The sequence below is a fragment of the Lynx canadensis genome, chromosome B3, assembly GCF_007474595.2.
Source record: "Lynx canadensis isolate LIC74 chromosome B3, mLynCan4.pri.v2, whole genome shotgun sequence".
Classification (NCBI taxonomy): Eukaryota; Metazoa; Chordata; class Mammalia; order Carnivora; family Felidae; genus Lynx; species Lynx canadensis.
Genome location: NC_044308.2, coordinates 36,766,710 through 36,789,997, shown reverse-complemented (window position 1 = coordinate 36,789,997; position 23,288 = coordinate 36,766,710). Strand labels below are relative to the sequence as shown.

Below are 23,288 nucleotides of genomic sequence, written 5' to 3'. Positions count from 1 at the left end.
GGGAGGGCAAGGCCATAGTGGGGAGGCTTCCATGGAAAGGCTTCATCCCTGCCCACGGAACGAGCACACCCCTCGTTTCTTGGAGGAATCTCTCAGGGAAATGATCTCATCAGGGAACCAGCGCGTCCCCAGTCCACATTCACTGCTGCTTCTGGCAGTGAGCCACTCTGGGCGAGCCAGTGGCTATCTCCTGGGTGGCTGTGGCCACAAGTCCACCTTCCCTGGGAGGAGGAGCCCCAGATCCATAAGTTCTTTTATGTCCTCCTGGATGTTCCATGTGTGAAAAAGCGCACATCAGAATCAGGCAGCTTCCTCGTGCGTACAGTGAGGGGGCCTAGACATTGTCACTGGCTGAGTGCTGGGTTCCACTTGAGCCCCGCATCTTGGAAAGCCTTCGTATGTGTACAGAGGTCTTAACTGGACAGAGGCTTTCATATTCATGATCCCATCAGGCCCAGGCAGCTTCTAACACACCGTCTGTCTACACAGAAGGAACACTGCTGCGCTTGCCTACCTGCCTTTGCTCTCTGTGTCCTCCACCTGTGTGTCTTCTCTTCCCATCTGCCCTCTCTTCTGCACCCACCCATGAGCAGGGCCCAGTGTGTGCCCCACTCGCCCTGTCATTTTGCTCCTGTGGTCCCCACCTCGTCCAATGTCCCTTCCCAGCTGTCCCGCCTCCTGACCCTCCCTTCCACACCTGGGGTGGAGAGGCCAGGGGACAGGGAGCGGGCCATGTCCTGCACCTGCATGTCCTTGGTGCCTACTGTTTCAGACAGCAGGCACTCAACAAACATGAAGTAGACACATGCACACAAAAGGCTGGGCTTGGGCCTGTCTCACCAATGGGGAAACAGAGGCTCAGGAAGTTGCCTGCTGTGACCAAGGTCTTCTAGCTGGTGGGGCATGTTTAGTTAGAGCAGGGATCCAAAGGCAGTGCTCTTGGTCCAGTCCTTCCCTGAATCTCCCAATGGGATTCAACTGTCATTCTCGGAACACCTATCAAGTGCCAGAAACAGGCCAGGTGCCTTAGCATTTCATTGAATCCTAACACGTGATTAGGGATTTGATCCCCATTAGACAGGCGAAGAAATGGAGGCTCCGAGACTGACTTGCCCATGGCCTATGTGCTCATGCTGAGGCCTCATCCTGCCTGCTTCCCAGGTGACACACCCTTTACCCCTCTAGAGTGCCCCTCCGGGTCAGCTGTGTCTGCGAGAGAGCAGGCAGGGCAGCTGAGAGCTCTCCACGGTGGGGTTGGATAAGACCCTCTACTCATGTCCAAAGAGGGTGCCCTCCCCCTTCCCAGACCAGAGATAGCTCTGTCTTTGAAGCTTTCACTTGCATTGGAGCATTGCAGACCCTAGGCCAACCCGATATTTGGTGCCAAAAAGAGAGGCCACCATAACCAAGGCGAGGGGGCTTCTGTCCCTCTTCGGCCCTGGGCCCTGCTCAGTATCCAGAACACAACAGCCTCTCAACAAAGTTGACTGAACAAACTCATGAATGAACGAGCATGGATGAGCTTATCAAGTTAACTCGATAATCATCTAACAAGGACCTATGCTGACGGGGCTCAGGGCAGTCTCACCTCTGCCCACTGCCCTCGGTCAGTTCACCTTCCACTCTCCCCAGCCGGACTCCCCCCTGCCCGCATGCTACATGCAGGGTGCGAAAGGCCAGGGAGCCCTCCTGCGCCGGCCTGCCTACCTCTCTCCCCTGCTTCAGCCTCCTTGTCTCATCCAAAAGCTCAGTTGTTCTCTGTCCTGTTCCCACAGTGTCCTAAAGCTTGCTGACCTATGACTTATCACAAAGAAATCTCTACATCAGAAGCAATCAGACATGGGCCGGGCAGCCATATCGGGTAGTGAGGGCCCCGCTGTGGGGGAGGCTACAGGGGAGATCAAACACTTGCTGGGGCCGGTGAGCTGCGGGCTGAAATAGAGACACTTGCATAAGCATCCAGAGAGGAGAGATGGAAAGAAGGAGCCAGTGCTGGCGAGAGCAAGGGCTATCCTTTTTATTTATTTTTTTGAGAAATCGGGAGTTTGCCAATGTGCTGGTTAGGCAGATGTCAGGCTCATGGAAAACAGGCCTAAAAACTGAAAAGAGCAAACAGCAAACTGAAATTTGCTGTAATTAACATTGTTTTTTTGCTCCCAGCCTTGGACAGCCATCTCATGCCTTCAGGGAACACAGGGATCACCTCCTTCAGGAATAAGATTCACGTTTTTATGAGAGCCAGTGTATTTTCCTGCCTGACATCATTTTTTCCTTTTTCTAGCTAGGGAAAGTGATCAAAATGGACCTCTTTCCTTAAGTTTTCAAAGGCTGCCGTGAAGGATATAAAAACACACCAGTGTCAATATTGTGAATCTCTGTGTCGTAAGTTCATTTAAAGTACAACAAAGTTTGGAGCAACTAACCTTCTCCCTGACCTCAAGCTGCCTAGAAGACTGGAGGCAGAGATGTGACCCCAAATATGCACCTGTAGGACCTGGCTGAGCATGTGGGACTTGGGCTGAGGCTTTTCTCCACTCACCCCAAACGGGCCCAGGCTCCTGCGAGCCCCAGATCACACCCAGCCCAGCCCAGCCCTGCCCTCTGAGCCCCATGGTCAGTGCCCAGATGCCCACAGACATTTTCACTTGAATGTCTCATGGCATCTCACTTCATGCGACCAAAAAGATGCCTTAGGTTTTCCCTTCCCAATAGGCTTTCTCCCAGAACTCCCCATTTCAGGACCTGGAGTCACCTACCATCCGATGGCTTGAGTCACAAGCTTGGACATCAGTCCTCAGGATTTTCCTTCACTTCCCATCGGCGAATCCTGCCAGCTCCACCCCCTCAATTCCTCTCGAATGTGTCCCCTCTTCTCTATTTCCTCTGACACCACCCAGGCCAAGTCATTTTCATCCTTTTATACCTGGACCTCTGCAAGACGCTTCTTTGTTTTTTTTTTTTTTTTTTAAGATTAAAACAATTTTTAATTTTTATTTATTTTTGAAGGAGAGAGAGACAGAGCATGAATGGTGGAGGAGCAGACAGCAAGGGAGACACAGAATCTGAAACAGTCTCCAGGCTCTGAGCTGTCAGCACAGAGCCCAACGTGGGGCTTGCAATCACAAGCCATGAAATCATGACCTGAGCTGAAGTCGGATGCTTAACCGAACTAGCCACGCAGGCACCCCTTTGCAAGAGGCTTCTCAGTGGTCCCTTAATCCTACTTTTGCTCAACTCCAAACTATGCTCTTCATAGCAGCCAGATCCTGTGATCCTGGTACCTTCCTGCTGAAAACTTCTGGGGTCCTCCCATCGCATTTAGGGTAGATTCTAGACCCTTCCCCAGGGCTCACCAGACCTTGCAGGATCTCTCTGTTCCTGTGTCACAATCTTTGCCGCTTTCTACTTTCAGCCATTCTGACTCCCTCCCTGATCTTCAAACCCACAGAGTTCTTCCCACCTCAGGGCCTTTGGACTAGCTGTTCCTTTTATCTAGAACATTATTCTCCAAGATCTTTGCTCAGCCGGCTCCTTCTTAACCTCCAGTTTTAATGTCCTGGCCTCAGAGGACTCTTCCCTGAGCACGCTCCGGAGAACCATTATCCTCCATCAAAGCATCTTCCTTATGTCTTTGACAAATAAAGATAATTACAGTTGGTTATAAGAGCTATTTGCTCACTTGGACACTGTCTCCTCTCCCCCCTGGAGTTTAAGTTCCACAAGGAAGGGGACCAGGCCGGAATGTGTACAATCTTCCCTTTCAGTGATGTCATGGTGGTGGCTTGCTTTTAATTGACCACAGTGGGAGGATTTACACCACGGTATTTAGCAAATACTACAAATAGGGACTCTACCCATCTCATCCCAAGAGCCAGAACGGGTTGTTAAACATTTACCAGCCCTCCACTGGAAGGGACTGCATCTGTCTGTCTCCCTACCTTATCCTCAGCATCTGGAACAATGCCTCACACACAATAAGTACTCAATACGCATTTGTTAAAAGAGATTGGAGAAAAAAAAAAAAGAATAACAAGCACCAGGCCCCCAAGAGTCTCATACACTAACCTGCCGACAAAGAGTAGAAGGGGAAAGTTACACTCGGAGCCTCAGAGGGGGAGAGAACTTCAGAGTCCTGAATTTGGCTTCAGAAGCCCTGGTTCTAACCCCAGCATAGCTTTTTAACATGTTTTACAACTTGGATGGGTTTCTTGCTCTTCCTGACTCGGTTTTCTTACCGGTGAAAGGCACATGCTGGACTGGATGCTCTGAGTCCCTGTGTAGGATTTCATGAAGCCCATCGACGTGCACTGTTCCCATCTTACCCCCTCGAGCCCCCCAGTCACTGCACTACACTGCCCAACTGCAAAGAGTGCTGTTTACACCGTAGTCATTTGACTTATGCAGTGCACAGTCTTTACAGCTGTACGTGGCAGCCCTGCCCACCCTGATCCCGGCCACGGTCCCTTTCAAAGGAAGCTGAATTGGACAGTGAGTTCCTCCCTTTCCTGACATACTAACCAGCTCAAAGAGCTCAGACGGTTTGGTTTTGGTTTTCGAGTTCCTAAGATTATTTCCCGCTTGTCATGGGCGTGTGGAGCAAGAGCCCTGTGCATCCAGGCTAAGCCCCAGCCCAGGGAGTGTTTGGGTAAAGTAAGAGCAAGACAAGGCTTAGGATATGCAATTTGTGGCACAGCTTTCCCTCGGAGGACAGGAAGCAGCGCAGTGAGGACCCAGAGAATTGCTGTGCCTGTCTGCCCCTGGTCTTTGAATACAAACTAAAAAAAGGAATTGTGGGGGGCCCTTCCCTTCCAAGCCTGCAGGGCCCGCCCTGCAGTGGATACACCCGCAACCCATCTGAAAAGTTCTCTGGCTGCTTAGAGCTTAACATAGACCCAATAGAACCCAAGCGAAGCTGGATGCTATTGGCTGGGCTTGATGGGGGTGGAGGACATTAGGGAGTGGAAGTGTGTTGGTTCCCTGAAGGTTATGCAGAAGCCCTTTGGGTTTTCGTATATGTCACTTCCTCATGGTTTCAAAACTATCACAAATGTCTACTGTCACGTTTAGGTCTTTAGAAGAGTCAAGGGCTCATGGCTCCGCCTGCCTTTGCTGGAAACAAAGGCCTGCCTTGTGAGGTGGTGAGCTCTCTGTCACTGGAGGGATGCAAGCTGAGGATAGCCACTCATCTGGGATATTCGGGCTTCACGTTTCCTATCAGGCAGATGTTTGGCACTAAGGCCTTTTAAGAGGCCCCTGAGGCTTAGAACTGCTCACGGACCTGTGGATGAGGAAGGGCCAACCATCCTCTAGATGAAGTTGTTCTAAAGTAGAGTCTCTGTTGTCGACTTTCTCATGGTACGTGTGGCCTTTATAGTCAAAGTTGGCTTCTAATTCCGGACCTATTCACAGATGTATGGGAGCATAGCCCTCAAAGAGCTTTTAGGATCATGGAGGCCAAACACTTTAGAAGTGACTGAATGGAAGTCTTAAGAGGATACATGCGTCACCCAAGTTCAGTATTGAAGCCCGAACTTGACCCAGAGGTCATCATCTGCAGCCCAGGCTTTTTCATTACCGTAGACTCAGAGGAGTAGTGAGAGATGTAATCCAACCCCAGGCTTTGGTTTCCACATCTAGAACACTCAGGGTCAGTTCAGGTTGGTCCATTTGGGCCAAGTCATGGCTGGTTTCAAGCAGCCGCTCCTAAAAAATCAATAAGGAGTGGCGTAGGTCTAATAGTCTATCAGCCGTGAACTCCTCTGTGTGAATTAGGTTGCAGTTGGTTTACTGCCCAGCAGGCTGAGCAGAGCCAGGGTTGGAAGAAGAGGGGGTGCTGGCTGGTGTGAACTGCCTGAGGCAGTGTTGAAACCTTAAGCAAGGTGTATGTTGGCACTGGGCAGGATGGTGTGGTGCTCCGTGGAGGAGGGAAGAGTAAGAGAGAAGCAAACGGACAGTGCCTAGTGCCCACTGTCCAAAGGGCCAGGCAGCCTTGTGGAGAGTAGAAGTGCTGCTGATAAGACAGAGAAGCCCACAGAAATATCACCATCACTTCAGCAGTGGTCCAGGAGGGCTTCCTGGAAGAGGAGGTCTTTCTGGGGCTGCTAGAGCCTGGGGAAGCAGCAAGTTCCTCTCCATTTTCACCTACATCCATTAAGGACACTTATTATGGAAAGGATTGGGGGTTTCTTCTCCTTTCATGGGGAGCCAAAGGTTTATTTGGGCTGTCCTCCCTGTGGTTCCTTGCTCCCCCACCACGTCCCTCCCCTGCCCCCACCAACTCCAGACCAGCCCCATGCTCAGCAAAGCTTTGATCCGGGCTCTGGTTCCCCATAAAACTCTCTTCACCTGCCTGAGCAGGGCACCCTGGGCAGACCCCTCTTCCTTGGCCCACCCCCATCAGCAGTGGGGACCAGTCCAGCGGGGCCACTGCCAAGTCAAGCAGCCCTGCAGGAACCCTGGGCTGGGCTGAGCACAAGAGAAAACGGCCACTCCTGTGCCTGGACACCTGCCAGCTTTTCTAGACTCCTCCTCGAGACTGCCACGGGGTGCTGGCCCTTGAAGAGGCCTTGACCAAACCTCCAAGGAGAGAGAGCCAGGGCAAATCACATCCCAGATGAATGGAGTCTGGGTCAGTCTCATACCTGACCCACTTCAGTTCTGGATGAGTAGGGACGGGGCTATCTGTCCTTCCTGAGAGCTGCATAGTATAATCCAGGGTCCCCCATGGCGTTGTGGGTGAAAAAAGTTTAGGTGGGTCAGGAGGGAACATTAAAACTTGACTACTCATGTGTTTATTTAATGGGTATTAAAAAATTACAAGCAAATAAAAACTTAAGTTTCATAGCAATTATGGCTTAGGATTAGGGTAAATTTAAAAAATTAAATTGATTTAAAGTCAATTTAAGGAAAATTATTAAGTGAAAATAGTGTATTACACAGCTATGGCCAAAGTCCCGTGAGCAGTACATAAAAAGCAAGGACGGGGCACCTGGGTGGCTCAGTCAGTTGAGTGTCCGACTTTAGCTCAGGTCAAACCCGCGGTTTGTGGGTTCAAGCCCCACATCGGGCTCTGTGCTGACAGCTCAGAGCCTGGAGCCTGCTTCAGATTCTGGGTCTCCCTCTCTCTCTGTTCCTCCTCTGCTTGTACTCTGTCTCTGTCTCTCTCTCAAAAATACATAAACAATTCAAATTTTTTTTTTTTAAAAAAAGCAGGGAAGAAGTGGGTTTTCAGGTGATCAAACCTGGATTTGGACTCTGGTTCTCTTGTTCGGTGGCGGTTGTGTGACCTTGGGCAAGTCCCATAGTCTCTAGGGACTGCAGTCAGTGGGGTCAGACTGCCTGGGTTCAAACCCCAGGTTGACTTTATCACCTGGGTGATCTTGGGTAAGTTCCTTCACATCTACATGCCTCAGTTTCTCGTCTCTAAAATGGGGGACTAGCACCCCTCTTACAGGATTATTGAGAAGACAAGCAATTAGAACAAAGCCCGATTCCTGGAAGCCCTCTATGAATGTTATCAAGCATTACTATTGCTAAATGTAATAAATTAACATTTATTCAGCTCCCTGTCCCTACCGGACATTTTGCAGTGATCACCATCATCTCTAATTTTTCCTACTAATCCCACATGGTGGGCATCATCATTTCCATTATATATCCTAGAGAGAGGAAGTGACTTGTCCAAAATCACACACTTGGTAAGTGTCAGCGCCGGTATTCAAAGCCCAAGTCACAGCAACGTGCCACTCATATGAACCTCACTGGGCTCAGACTCAGCCTCTCCACCTGTGTGACGGGTTTCACGTCATCTCCCAAGTCCCCAGGGCCGGTTCTGGTCCAGCGGCACCCAGGGATTGGACCGTAACCTGGGATCTACCGTTTGGTCCCTGCCATCTTCTCCGGGCACCGCCAGCTCCTTCCTCTGAACTAAATGACATGGTCACATCCTGCGGTACATGGGTGATGTCTGAATCACCACCCTTTTGTGGGAAACCGAGCATTTTAAACTTGTGCTCTCCCCGCCTTGTTTCCTGGGAAGTCCCATTATATACATCAGTTGGCACTGTGTAAAAACAAGGCCTTTCTCACGTCTCCTCACGTTCTGAGTCACAGTCATAATACCGAATAGCACGGGGCCAGCTGGGCTGGCCTGGGCTGTCTGCTGTGAACTGATGTGCCCCTTTCAAGGCCCTCCTCCCCTCAAGAGCCCCTCTTCCACCTCAGCAGCCCTCCTTGTCCTGCCCACCTGCAACTGCCTGTTGCCTCTCCTTCTCTGGAAAGAAAGCCTTTAATCTAAAAACAAATGGCCTTGGGAGTGTCAGGGCTGAGCACATGCCCACCCAGGGACCTGGCCTGTTGAGAAAGGTGACTGGAACCAGGGCGATACTAACCTCAGTGGGGATTAGTTAATGGGATTTCAGGAGGTTGCAGGCTTGAGTGAGTTTTCATTGATCGATTCATTCATTCCACAACCATTTACTGCTTGTCTCCCCTGGCCAGGCACTGCTCTGGACCCTGGGAGACAGAAGTAAACACAACAAACACGAATCCTTGCTCTCCTGATCACATTCTGTTGGAGGAGACAACAGACAAGGTGAAAAAATAAACAAGCAACGATGCTAAATAATGAGAGATGCCTCAGAGAGACTGAAGCAGGGGAGGGTGTTTATGTCTGTGCATGTACGCAGGGGGAGGTTGACATTTTCGTCGGGGGAGCCATTAAATGCCTCTGTGAGAGGGTGATGTTGGAGGAAAGGCCTGAAGTAAGTGAGAGAAACTCTTTGGTGAGGAGCCCCCCAGGCAGAAGGAACCACAAGTTCGAAGCCCAAGATGCTCGTTGTGGGGAAGAACCTTCCAGACACTGCGAGGGTGGAGCAGAAGGAGCAAGTGGGGGAGGAGTCAGGATGAGGTCAGAAAGGCAGGGGAAGCTAGATCCAACGGGGCCTCTTACTCAGAGGAGGGACATGACATGATCTGACCTACATTCCAGCAGCATCCCTCTGGCTACTAGGGGGGTTGAGCCTCAAGGGGCCAGGGCAGAGGCAGGGGGACCAGTTAGGTGGCTCTTACCGCCAGCCACGGGAGCCTTTCTGGGTCCCCCCAAAGTGGCCCCCAGACAACTGCCTGCCTCCTGGCCCTGGTCCTCCAGGCTGAGTGAGTGGAGATGGGAAGGCCGAAGGCATGGGGGCTTTCAGAGCACCGATGATGTGGGCCCAGTGGGCAGGCTGGGGTGTGGTGGGGAGAGCTAGTTTTAAGATGAGCAGATCGCAGGCAGAGCCACACGGCAGAGAGAGAAAAAAGCAGGGACCATCTTGGCGACACTTCGGACACATTCGGGACAATCGGCAGGGCCTCTCACTGAGGCTGCCAGTGTCTCTGCCCCTGGCTGGCCTCACCGTCAGCAGCAAGCACATTCCACAGCTGATGTTTGGCTTGTGGTCTGGCCTGGCCCTCTCCTTGGCTTCTTCTGCTCTGAAAGGCTTTTAAAATCAAAATCTGGGTTCTCTTTAAGTTTGGGGCATGAATCACTGCTTCTGGGCCTGGGCAGGGGCTGGAGGCCGGGAGGCCCCATCCGCGGGTGCTTCCTCTCACTTAGACCTGTGTGCGTTGTGTCACTAATCACGTTTGTGTGACAGGCTCCCAGTCAAAGCACTTGGGAGTCGGACTCGCCTCCAAGCTCCCGGCCAACATTTCCAATTGCCTGAGGGCCCCCTCCACCAGCCCCAAGAGCCCCGCAAAGTCAGCATGTCTAGAATGGACTCGACTTCCCCTCCTCCAACCTCCTCCTCCGCACAAGCCAGTGGTGCTGCCGCTTGGCCTCCCTGACACCTTTCTTCCCCAGATGACCAGGCCCCACTCCATTCTGTCCCTCCAGCCTCGTTCTTCTCCTTTCATCTTGCCACCTCTCCACCAGGCTCTGGCGGCCCCTGGGTCACTCCACGTCCGTCTTACCTCATTCCACCTGGTCTCAGTTGTCCTGTCGCATTCACCCTCCTCCGTCCCCCAGAACTTCTCAAAACACAGATTCAAACACGCCGCCACCCTCCCTCAGAAACCTCCAATGGCTCCCCATCTGCTAAATCCAATGTCTTAGTTGGCATTCAGGTCCCCTCTCAGTGCCTCAGCCCTGAAGGTGTTCCCTTCTCTCAGTTCCCCGTGGCACACCCTCCAATATCCCGCTGACGAACATCACGCCCTTTGCCCAGATACACTCTCTACCCCTCCTGCATTTGCGATCTCTTTCCCAACTCTCAAATCCCAGAGTCTTTTCTCTGTGTGACTTCCTCCCTTATATTACAGTTATTTATACAAAGGCCCTGTCTCTCCCACTAAACCATAAACTCATCGGAGGACAGGATGTATCTCTTATCTTTTACCCACTAGAGCACCGAGCACAGGGCCCGGCTCACACAGGTCCCTGTGTTAGGACCCCCTGGGGGTACACGTGCAGAGAAATGTAAGACATTATCTTGCCCTTAAATACCTTTCTGTTTAGGGGCGCCTGGGTGGCTCAGTCGGTTAAGCATCCGACTTCAGCTCCGGTCAGGATCTCGCGGTCTGTGGGTTCGAGCCCCGCATCAGGCTCTGTGCTGACAGCTCAGAGCCTGGAGCCCGATTCAGATTCTGTGTCTCCCCCTCGCTCCGCCCCTCCCCTGCTCATGCTCTGTCTCTCTCTGTCTCTCAGTAATAAATAAACGTTAAAAAAAAAAACTTTCTGTTTACTCGGATAGACAGTTCTTACATATTTAATACATATTAATCAAGCATCTACTGTGGTGCTTGGTGAGAGCTAGGGACACTGGGAGTGGTAGGAGATGTGGTCTCTGCTCTTAGTTCGGTGGAGGAAGATGTGCAACCAATTACAATACTGTGTGGTCAGTAAAGTGCAGGGTGTCTTGAGATCATACAGGTCTCCAAGGTCTCGTTGAGGGGCTAAGGTGAGGATTCCAGGAGGAACTGGAGCCCAAGTGGAGACCTGAAGAATAAGTAGGAGGCAGCCAGGAAAAAGGAGGAGGCAGAATGGGATCTAAGGAACAACATGAGTGAAGGCCAGAGTGAGCTGGTGTGCCTGGAAAACTAAGCTCGGTCTGGTGGGGGCCCTCTGGGAGGGCGTGGGTGCTGGTGCATGTGGTGCTACTCCGGGTGGGTCCTGAGCACAGGCCAGGGCCAGCTATTCAGGGTCTGGTTAGCTCTGCCAACCTGATGGCAATAGGGAGCCACTGAAGGTTTTAAGCAGGGGAGTGACGACACTACTTTGTATTTTAGCTTTACCTTGGCTGCTATTGAAAACGGTCTGATGGAATGGGGGTCAGGGAGACAATGACACCTGAGTTGGGCTGGGGCCTCAGGGAGGTCCCAGAGCCCTCCTGCTCTGTCCCCAGATCTCTCTTCCTGACGGAGCATCCCTTTCCCACCCCACAAGGCTTTGCTTTGCCTGTGCCCCATCCTGAGTTGGGGGCTTCCTTCACTAGAACACTGACGACAGTTTCAGCAGGCCCCAGAATCAGAGGGTTGGAATGATGCTAGGGGGCTTCGTCTAACCCCTGCTGGACACCTCCCATCCTGCCCCCAACCCCTGTGCCTCTCCATCTGTCTGTTGGCAGTTCTGACCAGGATCCTCAGCAGATCAGTGTCCTCCAAAGCCCCTCTTTGGCTTTTCTGGGTTTCCTGCTTGGGGCCCAGTGCCCAGTAGCTCATGGCTTTGTAGGAGACACAGAGAGGGTCTCCAACGATCAACCCCCCACGTGCCAACTCCCACCCCCAAATTCTACCTTGTGCTCAGCCTCTCAAACTTTGACTCCAAGCTGGGTTTCCAGCCCAGCCTGGCTATGAATCCTGCGCCAGCTCAGGCTGGGGTGGGGGTGGGGGTGGGGGTGGACTGGAGGAACTGGGGCTCAGGAGAACTGGTGAAATCTTGGCTTCACCACTGGCTGTTGTGTGACCCTGGGTAAGTCATTCCCTTCCCGGACGGTGCTTTCTCTTCTGCTTCACTGGGGACTGGGCTTAGAGTTCATCAGTGATTCTCAGCCATGGCTGTCTGTTGGAATGACGGAGGAGTTTTAAAAAACGTGATGCTGGGCTCTAACAGAGAGTGATGATGTGTTCTGGGGTGGGGCCTGGGCAAAGGTTCTGTTTTATGCAGGCCGCCATCCCCTTGTTCATCCAGGATGAAGGACGCTGGATTTGCTGATCGTCTGCAATATTCCATGACAGACCAAGATGGGTGGGGCAGAGTGGGCAAAAAGCCCGAGGAGTGTCCCCTCATAAAGTATCGGCCCGCAGGACCACAGCAGTACAAGTACCTGCGGCTGCAGAAAGGCCAGAAAATTCAAGTTTTGGCCTCATGCATTCAGCAAGGTGGCTACTCCAGAGCCTAGCGCCAAGTGCTTGGAAGGGCCCCCCGCCCCCCCACCAAAGGTTCTCAAAGTGGTCTTGGGCCAGTAGTAGCTGGAGAGGGAAGCATCTTTTGATTTCGGCATCTTTTGATGCACGGCTTCAAATGCATCCCGCAGGCCTCACTCCGCCTTTAGAACTGCTTCATGGGACACCCCAGCATCGTGGGCACCAGCACTCTGCACGAGCCCTACAGTCTGTATGTGATCTGCGCCTTCCTGCTCCCACTGTGTCCCCCGAGGAAGAGGCTGTGCCTTATCTAATTTGAAATCCCCAGGATCTGGAGGTGTAGTGGGTGCTCAGTACACGTGAGTCAAATGGACAAGCCACTCAGTTTCTTCATTTGTAAAGTGGGATCATGGTGCCTCCCTGCCAAAGTACAGGCCTGTGGGGAGAACCACATGAGCAGGCTGGCTTCATGGGTGTGCGACCTGAGCAGCTGCTCAGGGCCCTACACTCAGAAGGGCCCACACTTGATTTAATGCTCTGTGGTGGCCATCCTGGAATTCTTAATCTTTTTAAACGAGGAGCCCTGCGTTTTCATTTTGTACTGGGTTTTGTAGATGATGGGGCTGGTCTTGCACGTGTGGAAAACGGTGTGAATAAACCCAGAGAAGAGCCCTGCCTACAAATTATTTGTGGGACTTTATGATTGCCATCAGCTACTGGATCTGAGAGGCTATTAACTCCAGGGAAAGACCAGTTCTGGTAGAGGAAGAAAACATGGGCGCTGCTTTGTGACCTTTCTGGTAGGAGGGGGCAGTGGTCTGGGGCAGCGGCCTGGGGATGGCCAGGCTGAGAGAGAGAACTGTGGGGGCCGGGGAATACCAGAGGTCTATAGAGAATGATTTCAATGATCTTATCCCTCCTGCCTGCCACAGATGTAGAATTTCTACCATTAGAACTTCATTCCTTTGCCTGAAGCATTGCTTGCTCCTTAAATTAGGTGTAGCAAATTAGATTCCTAACCTCATCTTTGGCCAGAGAACCTGCCTCTGAGTTCCCATGTGATCTTGGGAAAACCGTTAAGAGCCTCGGTTTCTCCATCTACCTAATGGACATACTAGCCATGGCAGGGCCTCTAAGCCTCACTTGGCCCCTCCTCATTGATAGAATGAACATATGGAAATGCTCATCAGGAGCTGCACCCACTTGCTCAGTTTGGGTTTTTTTCCCCATGGCCTTCCTGAGGCACAGCCCTCCCAATCTGCAAGGACATAGGCCTAGGAAATCTGCAGGGTCAGGATTTCTGATAGCCTGGCCCAGTTGGGTGATGCTCTGGAGGAAGAAAACTATCAACCCCAGCTGCAGAGGCAGGAACCCCTTCTCTGTGTCATCCTGTTTAGAATCCTGGAGTATGTTGCTATAGCAACTTGCCTAACTCACCCCACATGCCACGTGGAAAAGCCTCTGTCTGCTCTAGTGCATCACCCAAGCCACAGACGGGATTCTTCTAACTTACAGGATGGGGCCTCCGTCATCCACAAGGGCCGGAAGAGTGGGCCAAGTGGCTGGACCACGTGAAGGCAGGTCCCCAGCCTCAAATATTTAGTCTGCTGGTTGGCCTCTGCACCTGACATTTTACCATCAGCCCCTTGTCCCTTGAGCTCAAGGTACAGTCCAGTTAAAATGCAAACCCCTTCAGGTAGGACACATGAAATTGTCTTCACTCATTAGTGCCCTTCAGCCTGAATTAAATCATTAGGTCTGGGGCTCAGAGCAGGTTTTGATTAGGGGAATAGGAGAAGAGAACTGCTCAGCCCGGACCCCGAGAAGGGACTGGAGAGGGAGTCTGGGGGCGGGTGGCGTGGTCCAGAGCACTGGGAACTTGGGGGCAGCGGGTAGAGAGCCTCTCTCGGCCCTGAGCTGTGAGGCGAGGGAGGGAGAGCCTTGCTTACATTCTGAGGCACCACGTGAGCGTCGCTTCTCATCAGGCCGGCACCTTGACTGAGAAGCCAGTGTCTAGCTGAGTCTGAAGAAGGGAGTGGCCACTCCTGGGCTGGTGCCCTTGAGCGGATGGCCATTTGAGCGCTGATCTCATTTTCCCTGAAGACAGCTCCTTCAGCAGGAGCACCTTACTCATCTATCTATGCTCTCCGGGCCCAGTTCCCAAAGAAATATCATGAATGGATTAAGGAAGAGCCATGGCTTGGGCGTCAAACAATCCTGATGCGACCTCTTACTCTATCAACATGACCTTGGATGAACCAACACACTCCTCGCGTGTATTCTGGTGATTGCAGTTGTGACTTCGTGAGGCAGCAGCAGGGCCTAAGTGAGATGTGAGAACGTGCTCAACACAGCAGACGGCATCAATCAAATGACGCACGGTGGGAAGGGGATACCTGCTGCTGTTAACCGACGGCTGACTGGGTGCCAGATGCTCCTCGAAGCACTTGATATGAGTGAGCCACGTACAGATCATCGGATGTTTAGCACGCACCAGCCTGTGATGTTGTTTTTCTCCCCATTACACAGATGAGGAAAAATGAGGCCCAGAGGGGCTTCTCCAGGGTTTGCCGAGGAGAAAAGATGTGAACCCGGGCAGTTGGGCTCCCAGGCCACGCACATGGTGATCGCTGCTGCTGTTCAGGAAGCACGTGGGTGAACAACGAAATGAGGGACAGAGGTAGGGAGGCAATGTGACCACCCTGGCTTTTCCCTCCAGGTAGGATTTTATTTATGTTGGGACTCAGGTCATAAAAACATGAAGGGTATGAAAGCCATTCCATGGAATGGAATGTTTTGGAAAGCTTATTTAATTGGGGTTTACAAGATGACCAACTCCAGCCTCTTGCCTCCCCTTCTCCCCACACTGGTAACAAACTTCTGGGCTTTCAGCTAAGAATTTGTCCAGCTGGGATTTACATGATGGGGGTTGGACCCCCACCTGGACCACAGCTCCCTCTAGCAAGCACTCCACACTGAGGGCATGTGGGTTCGGAGTCAGCTGGAGGCCATCGTATACCTCAACATAATAAAGGCCACATATGACAAATCCACAGCCAACATCACACCTAATAGTGAAAAACTTTTCCTCTGAAATTAGGAACAACACAAGGCTGCCCAACCTTGCCGCATAGTATCCAAAATCCTAGCTACAGTCACCAGACAAGAAAAAGAAATAAAAGGCATCTCAACTGATAAAGAAGGAACACTGCCACAATTTGCAAATAACATGATATATACAGAAAATCCTAAAGGCTCCACAAAAAGCTATTAGAATTAATAAATGAATTCATTAAAATTGCAGGATATAAAATTATTAGACAGAAATCTGTTGCATTTTTATACACTAATAATGAGCTAGCAGAAAGAGAAATCAAGAAAATCCTATTTGCAATTGTATCAAAAAGAAGAAAATAACTGGGAATAAATTTAACTAAGGAGGTAAAAGACCTATACTCTGAAAACTGTAAGGTATTGATGAAAGAGATTGACGATGAACCAATAACTGGAAAGATACAGCATATTCATGGACTGGAAGAATTAAGTGTTAAAATGTCCACACTACCCAAAGCAATGTACAGATTCAATGTAATCTCCATCAAAATACCAATAGCATTTTTCACAAAACTAGAATAATCCCCAAATTTGTATGGAGCCACAAAAGATCCGAATAGCCAAAGCAATCTTGAGAGAGAAGAACGAAGCTGGAGGTATCACAATCCTGGATTTCAAACTATACTACAAGCTGTAGTAATCAAAACAGTATGGCACTGGCACAAAGATAGACACATAGATCAGCGGGACCAAGCAGAGAGCCCAGAAATAAACCCACGTGTATATGGTCAATTAATCTATAACAAAGGACAGAAGAACATACAATGGGAAAAGACAGTTTCTTCAATAAGTGGTGTTGGGAAAACTAGACAGCTACATGGTAGGAAAGGAAGGAAGGAAGGAAGGAAGGAAGGAAGGAAGGAAGGAAGGAAGGAGAGGAAGGGAGGAAAAAAGGAAGGAAAGAAGGAAGGAAGGAATGGGAAGGAGAGAGGAGGAAGGAAGAAAGAAGGGAGGGAGGAAGGGAGGAAGGAAGGGAGGGAGGGAGGAAGGAAGGGAGGGAGGAAGAAAGGAAGGAGGGAAGGAAGGAAGGAAGGAAGGAAGGAAGGAAGGAAGGGAGGGAGGAAGGGAGGGAGGAGGAAGGGAGGAAAAAAGGAAGGAAGGAATGGGAAGGGGAGGGGAGGAAGGAAGAATAGAAGGGAGGGAGGAAGGGAGGGAGGAAGGGAGGGAGGAAGGGAGGAAAGAAGGAAGGAAAGAAAGGTATGGAGGAAGGGAGGAAAAGAGAAGGAAAGAAGGAAGGAAGGAACAGGAGAGGGGAGGGGAGGAGGGAAGAAAGAAGGGAGGAAGGAAGGAAGGAAGGAAAGAAGGAAGGAAGGAAAGAAAGGGAGGGAGGAAGGGAGGAAGGAAGGGAGGGAGGAAGGGAGGAAAAAAGGAAGGAAAGAAGGAAGGAAGGAACGGGAAGGGGAGGGGAGGAAGGAAGAATAGAAGGGAGGGAGGGAGGGAGGAAGGAAAGAAAGGGAGGGAGGAAGGAAGGGAGGAAAAGAGAAGGAAAGAAGGAAGGAACAGAAGAGGGGAGAGGAGGAAGGAAGAAAGAAGGGAGGAAGGAAATAAGGAAGGAAGGAAGGAAGGAAGGAAGGAAGGAAGGAAGGAAGGAAGGAAGGACACCCCTTTCTTACACCATATAAAAAAATAAACTCAAAATGGATTAAAGCCCTAAATGTGATACCTGAAGCCATAAAACCCCTAAAAGAAAACATAGGCAGTAAACTCCTAGACATGGGTCTTAGCAATATTTGGGAGGGTCTGTCTCCCGAGGCAAGGACAACAAAAGCAAAAATAAACAATTGGGACTACATCAGACTAAAAGCTTTTGCACAGCAAAGTAGACCATCACCAAAATGAAAAAATCCACATCTACTAAATGGGAGAAAATATTTGCAAATGATGTATCTGATAAGTAGTTAATACCCCCCAAAATATAAGAAGTCATTTAAAAAAAAGCAATCTGATTTTAAAACGGGTAGAGAAACTGAATAGACACCTTTTCCAAAGAAGACATACAGATGGCCGATGGGCACATGAAAATATGCTCAATATCACTCATCATTAGTGAAATGCAAATCAATACCACAACGAAGTATCATCTCGCACCTGTCAGAATGGCCATCATCACAAAGACAAGAAAAAACAAATGTTGGTGAGGATGTGGAGAAAAGAGAACCCATGTGCTATTGGTGGGAATGTAAATTGGTGCAGCCACTGTGGAAAACAGTATGGCAATTCCTCAAAAAATTAAAAATAGAACTATTTTAATAGTTCTGAACGACCCAGTAATTCCACTATTGGGTATTTACTCCCCCAAAATGAAAACACTAATTCAAAAAGATATATGCCCTCCATTGTTCATTGCAGCACTATTTACAATAGCTAAGATATGGAAGCAACCTAAGTGTCCATTGACAGACGAATGGATAAAGATGTACTTTGTGTACACAATGGGACATTACTCAACCACAAAAGATAATGAAATCTTGCCAATCACAACAACATGGGTAACACCCAGAGGGTACGGCACCAAGTGAAATAAGTCAGAAAGAGACATATACCATGTGATTTCATTTACACGCGGAATCTAAAAAACAAAGCAAATGAACAAACAGAACAAGACCAATAGACTCATCAATACAGGGAATAAACTGGGCTGCCAGAAGTGAAAGGGATTAAGAGGCACAAACTTCCAGTTATTAAACAAAAAAGTCCTGGAGATGAAAAGTACAGACTGGGGAATCTAGTCAGTAATATTGTAATCGCTTTCTGTGGTGGCAGGTTGCAACCACTCACCACGGTGTGCATTTCATAAGACGTATAAATGTTGAATCACTGTGTTGTAACCTGAAACGAATACAATACTGGATATCAGTTGTACTTCTATTAAAAAAAAAAAAAAAACCTACTATAAAAAAAAACACAAAGAACTAAAGAGCAAGCCAGCTCAGACCACAGTTTTGTCCTAAGCGAGGAGGAGAGAGGATGGAAGGGAAGTTGCCTGCTGCTGAAGGAAGCTTCCCCTACAGGAGGGGAGAGAAAGAGCTTTGGGGAGGTCAAAATGAAGGTGAGTCGCTGTCTGAGTTCCGTAGGGGCCCACAGCCCTGTGTGGGTGGGCGGGGACAAGGAGAACAGCAAGGAGATAGACATCCCATCTCTGGGGGGCCATGGTGGGATAGACGCTGGCCACAGTGAATAACTAGAAAGAAGGTGATACTCCACTGCTCTTTTCAGGGGCCCCGAGACCCGCGTGTGGAAGGGTCCAGAAGCTCCTCAGCTGAGAGGCTTGGCTGACAAGCCCCACAGCTGGAGAGCCGGGCTTGGATCCTTTTAGTTTTTGCACACCCACGGTGCCTAGTACTGTGTTTTTTTTCCCAGACGAGGTTTTTCTGCTGAATAAGAACCGCCCCCCACCCCCTGCTTCCACAGGGACACACAAGGGCCATGCCGCATGGTAGGTTCTTCTCCACGCCACAAAATACCACAAGACACTCACACTAAGATTGCATTGACTTCATGACAGCCTCAACCGAAATAAATAAATAAATAAATAGCTAGCTAGCTAGCTAGATAGAATCCCTCAATTCCCATCATGATCAAGACTTCGGGCCAGGTCTTTAGGAGAGGGGCTGGGAAAGTTTGTGTCTATTTGGGGCCTTGATATGTATGTCTTCTCCAGCACCCTCGCACGTAGCACTTCCTTTAGACCTCTCCTATGGACTTGAGTTTGACAGCTACAACTCCGTGCATCCTTCCATCGTACCTTCAGTCCTAAGCTGCTGCTGCTGGAGAAGAAAGACAACCTCCCTGAATGCTTAATATGTGCTGGAACTTTCCAAGCACTGTATTTACACTTACTCATTTAATCTTTGGATAATTCTGTAAATTCTCTTATTATCATCCCCATTTTGCAGATGAGAAAGCTGAGGCACAGAACCATTTGGTAATTTGCAAAGAGCACAGAGTCCTAACTGGCAGAGGCCAGACCCAGTCCAGGGAGTGAGACCCCCAGGCTTTCACCCCCACGCTGTGTCTGATCTCCCTGTGTGCCTTTATGGAGTGCCGCAGACAATAGATGCTCAGTAAAGATTGAGTTTTAAAGAATCATTACTCATGAACCCTTATTACAGATATGTTATGATAGAAACTTCTGATCAATGGATCTGTTTTACCTGGATGTCAGCTACAAAAGCCTTTAGGTTTGTCTATTTCCTATTCCTTCCTTCCATCCTTCCTTCCCTCCATCCTCCCTTCCTCTTCCCTTCCTCCCTCCTTCTTTTATTTCCTTCCTCCCTTCCTTCCTTCCTCTTTCCCTCCTTCTCTCTCTCTCTTTATTCCTTTTTTCTTCCTTTCTAGTTTCGCCCACCCATCACCTTGCCCAACTTACAGCAGAAGCTCTGGCAAGATAGAAGCTCCAAACTCATAATGGCTTCCACGTGCATTCACTCCCAACTTGGCCTGTGACAGGTTCCCTGCTCAGCCAAGCTGTGCCGTCACCATCAGGCAAGCTTCCTGGTAATCCTCACATTGAATCCATGTGATGCACCATTGGGAGACTGACATCAATCTTGCTCTGGAGCCAGGGGGATGGACCCACTGACCCCCCCCAACCCCCGCCCCAACCTTTCCAATTTTGGGTCCAAAATAGAGTCACCTTTGTGGTTTAAAATATCTTTTTTTTTCTCTCCCTTTAATTAGTCCCAGGAAATAACACTCTAACTTATAAACAATCCTACTTTGAGGCCCCTCCACACTCTCCACACCCTTTCAAGGCTCTCCTCCCCTCAGGAAGCCTCCTTTGCTAATCAAGTGGAACTGAACTTCTCTTGTGTGAACCATAGTCCTTAGCTTTTCTGTGCTGTTCACTCCCTAATCCCTCTATTCAGCTTCCTCTAGCCTTGCTTTATTCCCAGCTCCAGGCAGGACCCAGACTGCACACATACTTGGTCCCCACGCCCAGTTTCTTGCAAGCAGATGTCGTCGTTCCAACATTGATTGATATGTTTAATGAATCCCATATTTTAAGAACCCAAACTGACCATACATAACTTAAGGGTGGTTTTTCTCCATTTAAAGGGAATTCTGAGTCACAAATCCTGTCCCTGTCCTTCACCCCACTCCCCTAGCGCCCCCCCCCCCCGCCCCCACCATTCCTGCTTGAGTAAACGACATTAACAACCATGGCTTCTGCCCTGCTGTGCACCAAGCCCTGTGTTAAGGACTTTTCTGACAGTGCCTCACTTAATTATCTGGAGTACTTTATGAACTCGGTCTGAGTTTCTATCTCCGTTCCACAAAGAAGGAAACCTGTTGGAGAGATTGCATATTGTGCCCAAGATTGTACAGCTAGTGGGCAGCAGAGCCAGGATGGAAGCGCTCTGATTCCAAAGACTTCATTCTTAGCTTTCCGAGGAACAGGCTTTCTCCATCTCAGGTCCGGTGGGAAGGTTCCTCCTATCTGGAGCCACACAGGGCTCCCTTTTCCTAAGACTGGATCTCCCCGTGATTTGAAGACAGTTCCTGGAGTTACCTTCCCTCCTGTCTAAAAGACCTAGAGTGGACTTCACCTCCCCCTGCAGCTGGTTTCTAGACGTCTGCTGGCCTGGTGGCCTGATGCCCTCCCCAACACTCCTTTCCCCAACAACTTAAAGCGGCAATGTTTGCTTCGTGGCTCTAGGATCTGGACTGAAATCCATGGCCAGAAACTCTTTCAACTACAGGCCCTTCCAGAGTCTCCGCTAGAGACCGATGGGGGGTGCACTTGTTTCCGCGGTACCCTGGGACCGCGGTGAGTGAGCCCGGGCTGGGGGGTCGCCACCGATGCTCCCTGTCTGCTCCTTCCCTGCTGCCCCCGCGTCTGACCCCAGTACCGCTCCAGCCCCAGCCTGACCCATGCGGAAGGGGAGGCGAGGCCGGGCGGCCAGTCCCCGCGGCGGGCTCTGGTCCCCGCCGGGACACTCCGCTGCGCAAAGGAGAGGCCCCGAAAGCGGTCGCCGCCGGTAGAACGGCGCCGCTGGCCGCCACCCCGGGTCGGGCCGGGTCGCTGGGGGTGGAGAAGCCCGGGCCGGGTGGCCCCAGTGCGGAGAGCCCAGGGCCCGCTCCTGGCTGCCGGCAGTGCGCCCGGCCGGCCCGAGGTCCTCGCCGCGCCCCGACACCTGGATTGCATTAGGCGGGCGGCGCGCGCCTCGGCGACGGCGGCTTCTCCCGATTATTGAATAACTGCATAATTTCGAGCACCGGTTGCCCCGTCCCTACCCCGCGTGTCAGGTAAGGTTTCTGGGGCCCTGGACTGCGAAGCTGCGCCCGTCGCCTTCGGCCCGGCCGGCGACCGCTCGCCCCTGGGGCTTCGTCCTAGGGGTCCCCGCCCTGGGGCTTCGTCCGGCCGCGGCCGGAGGTACTCTGGGCAGCGCTCGGCGCCCAGGTCCCCCCAGCTCTCCCGGGCCGTCGCGCCCGGCTCCCCAAACTTCAGGCGCCTCCCTCCGCAGGCAGGAGGGCTCCCGAGGCGGCGCTTGCTCCGCGCGCCCGGACCCCTCCCAGCCCGGGCCACGCGCCCTCCGCGCTCCCGGGACGCCCGAGTCTCCCCGGCGGGGCGCCCGGAGGTAGCCAGCGTGTCCGGCGGGGCCGCCAGCCCGCCGCGCTCCTCGACTCGAGCCTCTTCAGTCTTCCCCAACTCCTCCCCGCACACCCAAACAAACTCCCGGCCCCGAGTCGCCCCGGCGCCCTCTTTTGCGGAGTTTGGCCGCTAGACTGCCGCCGCTTCTCGGGGGACCCGCGTCCCCCCAGCAGCCAAGCTCCGACCCTCCGAGGGGCTCCCACCGGCGCGCGGAGGCAAGGGGGACGTACCTGGCCACAGGCTGAGCGCCCAGGCCACCAAGAGGCCCCTGGGCAGGTCCATGGCGCGCGGCGGCGGCGGCGGCGGTTGAGGCCGGGTGAGGGGCGGCGGGGCGGTGAGCCCGAGCGGCAGCCTCCTCGCGGGCGCCCGGAGCCTGCACTGCGAGCCGCGCGCCCGGCTCCCTGACAACCGCCGCTCCTGCAGAGGAAGTGGGAGGGCTCGGGCGGCGGGGAGGGGCGCGCGGACACGCTCGCGCCGGGCGCGGGGCCAATCTCGGCCCCTCTGCCACCTGGGCACGCGGCGTGCCGCTCCCCCCCCCACGCCCTCTCCGCACCGCCCGCGCCCCTACTCCTCCTCTGCCGGTGAGAACCCCCCCCCGCCCCCTCCTCCGAGAACCGGTGCGGCGCCTCCCTCCACACCCCGCCACCAAAGGCCAAATCTCTGCAGCAAAAGTGGTTTATATTCCCGTTTCTCAGAGGGTTCACAAAGCTCGGAGGGGTATCTCAGGTGACCCGAAGACATTGGCCACGACTGAGGTCTCCCTTGGCCCAGGGGAGCGGATGTCCCTCAAACGTCAATTCGGAGACGTCCCTCCCGCCTGCCCTTATCGGGAGCTTGGAATGCAAAGGCCCCGGTGCTGCTTCTGACCCCGGAATGAATGCGGATCCCTGCTCCACCTCCACTCTGTCCGCCCCTCCTACCTGAGGCACCCCGACGCAGCCAGGAGGATCCTGTGCTTACTTTCACAGCAGTGAAGCTGTTCTTTGGAACGCAGCCACCTTCCTTCCCAGCAGTTCAAAACCCCTGACAATTAAATTCAACGCACATTTGTTGCACAAACTTTAAATCAGGCCCTGGACCAGAACCAGGGAGTGTAGAGGCTGGCCTGCCCAGCAGGGGAGAATTGAGGCAGAGGGTGGGATGGCACAGGTGGTGAAAGTGAGAGCAGGGACCCCACATCACTTTCTCAGGAAAGCCTTCCTTCACCCCCACCCCAACCCCCGTCCTCACCAGGTAG

General features: G+C 51.9%; 1 protein-coding gene across 1 annotated transcript in view; it reads right to left on the bottom strand.

Moving 5' to 3' along the window:
- The window catches only part of ITGA11 (integrin subunit alpha 11), a 125,562-nt gene extending 103,229 nt beyond the window's left edge, over positions 1-22,333 (bottom strand). The window contains exon 1 of the mRNA XM_030317836.1: positions 22,282-22,333. Within this exon, the coding sequence (XP_030173696.1) occupies positions 22,282-22,333 (52 nt within the window). The remainder of the gene's footprint in view (positions 1-22,281) is intronic.
- Between the last annotated feature and the right edge of the window lie 955 nt (positions 22,334-23,288).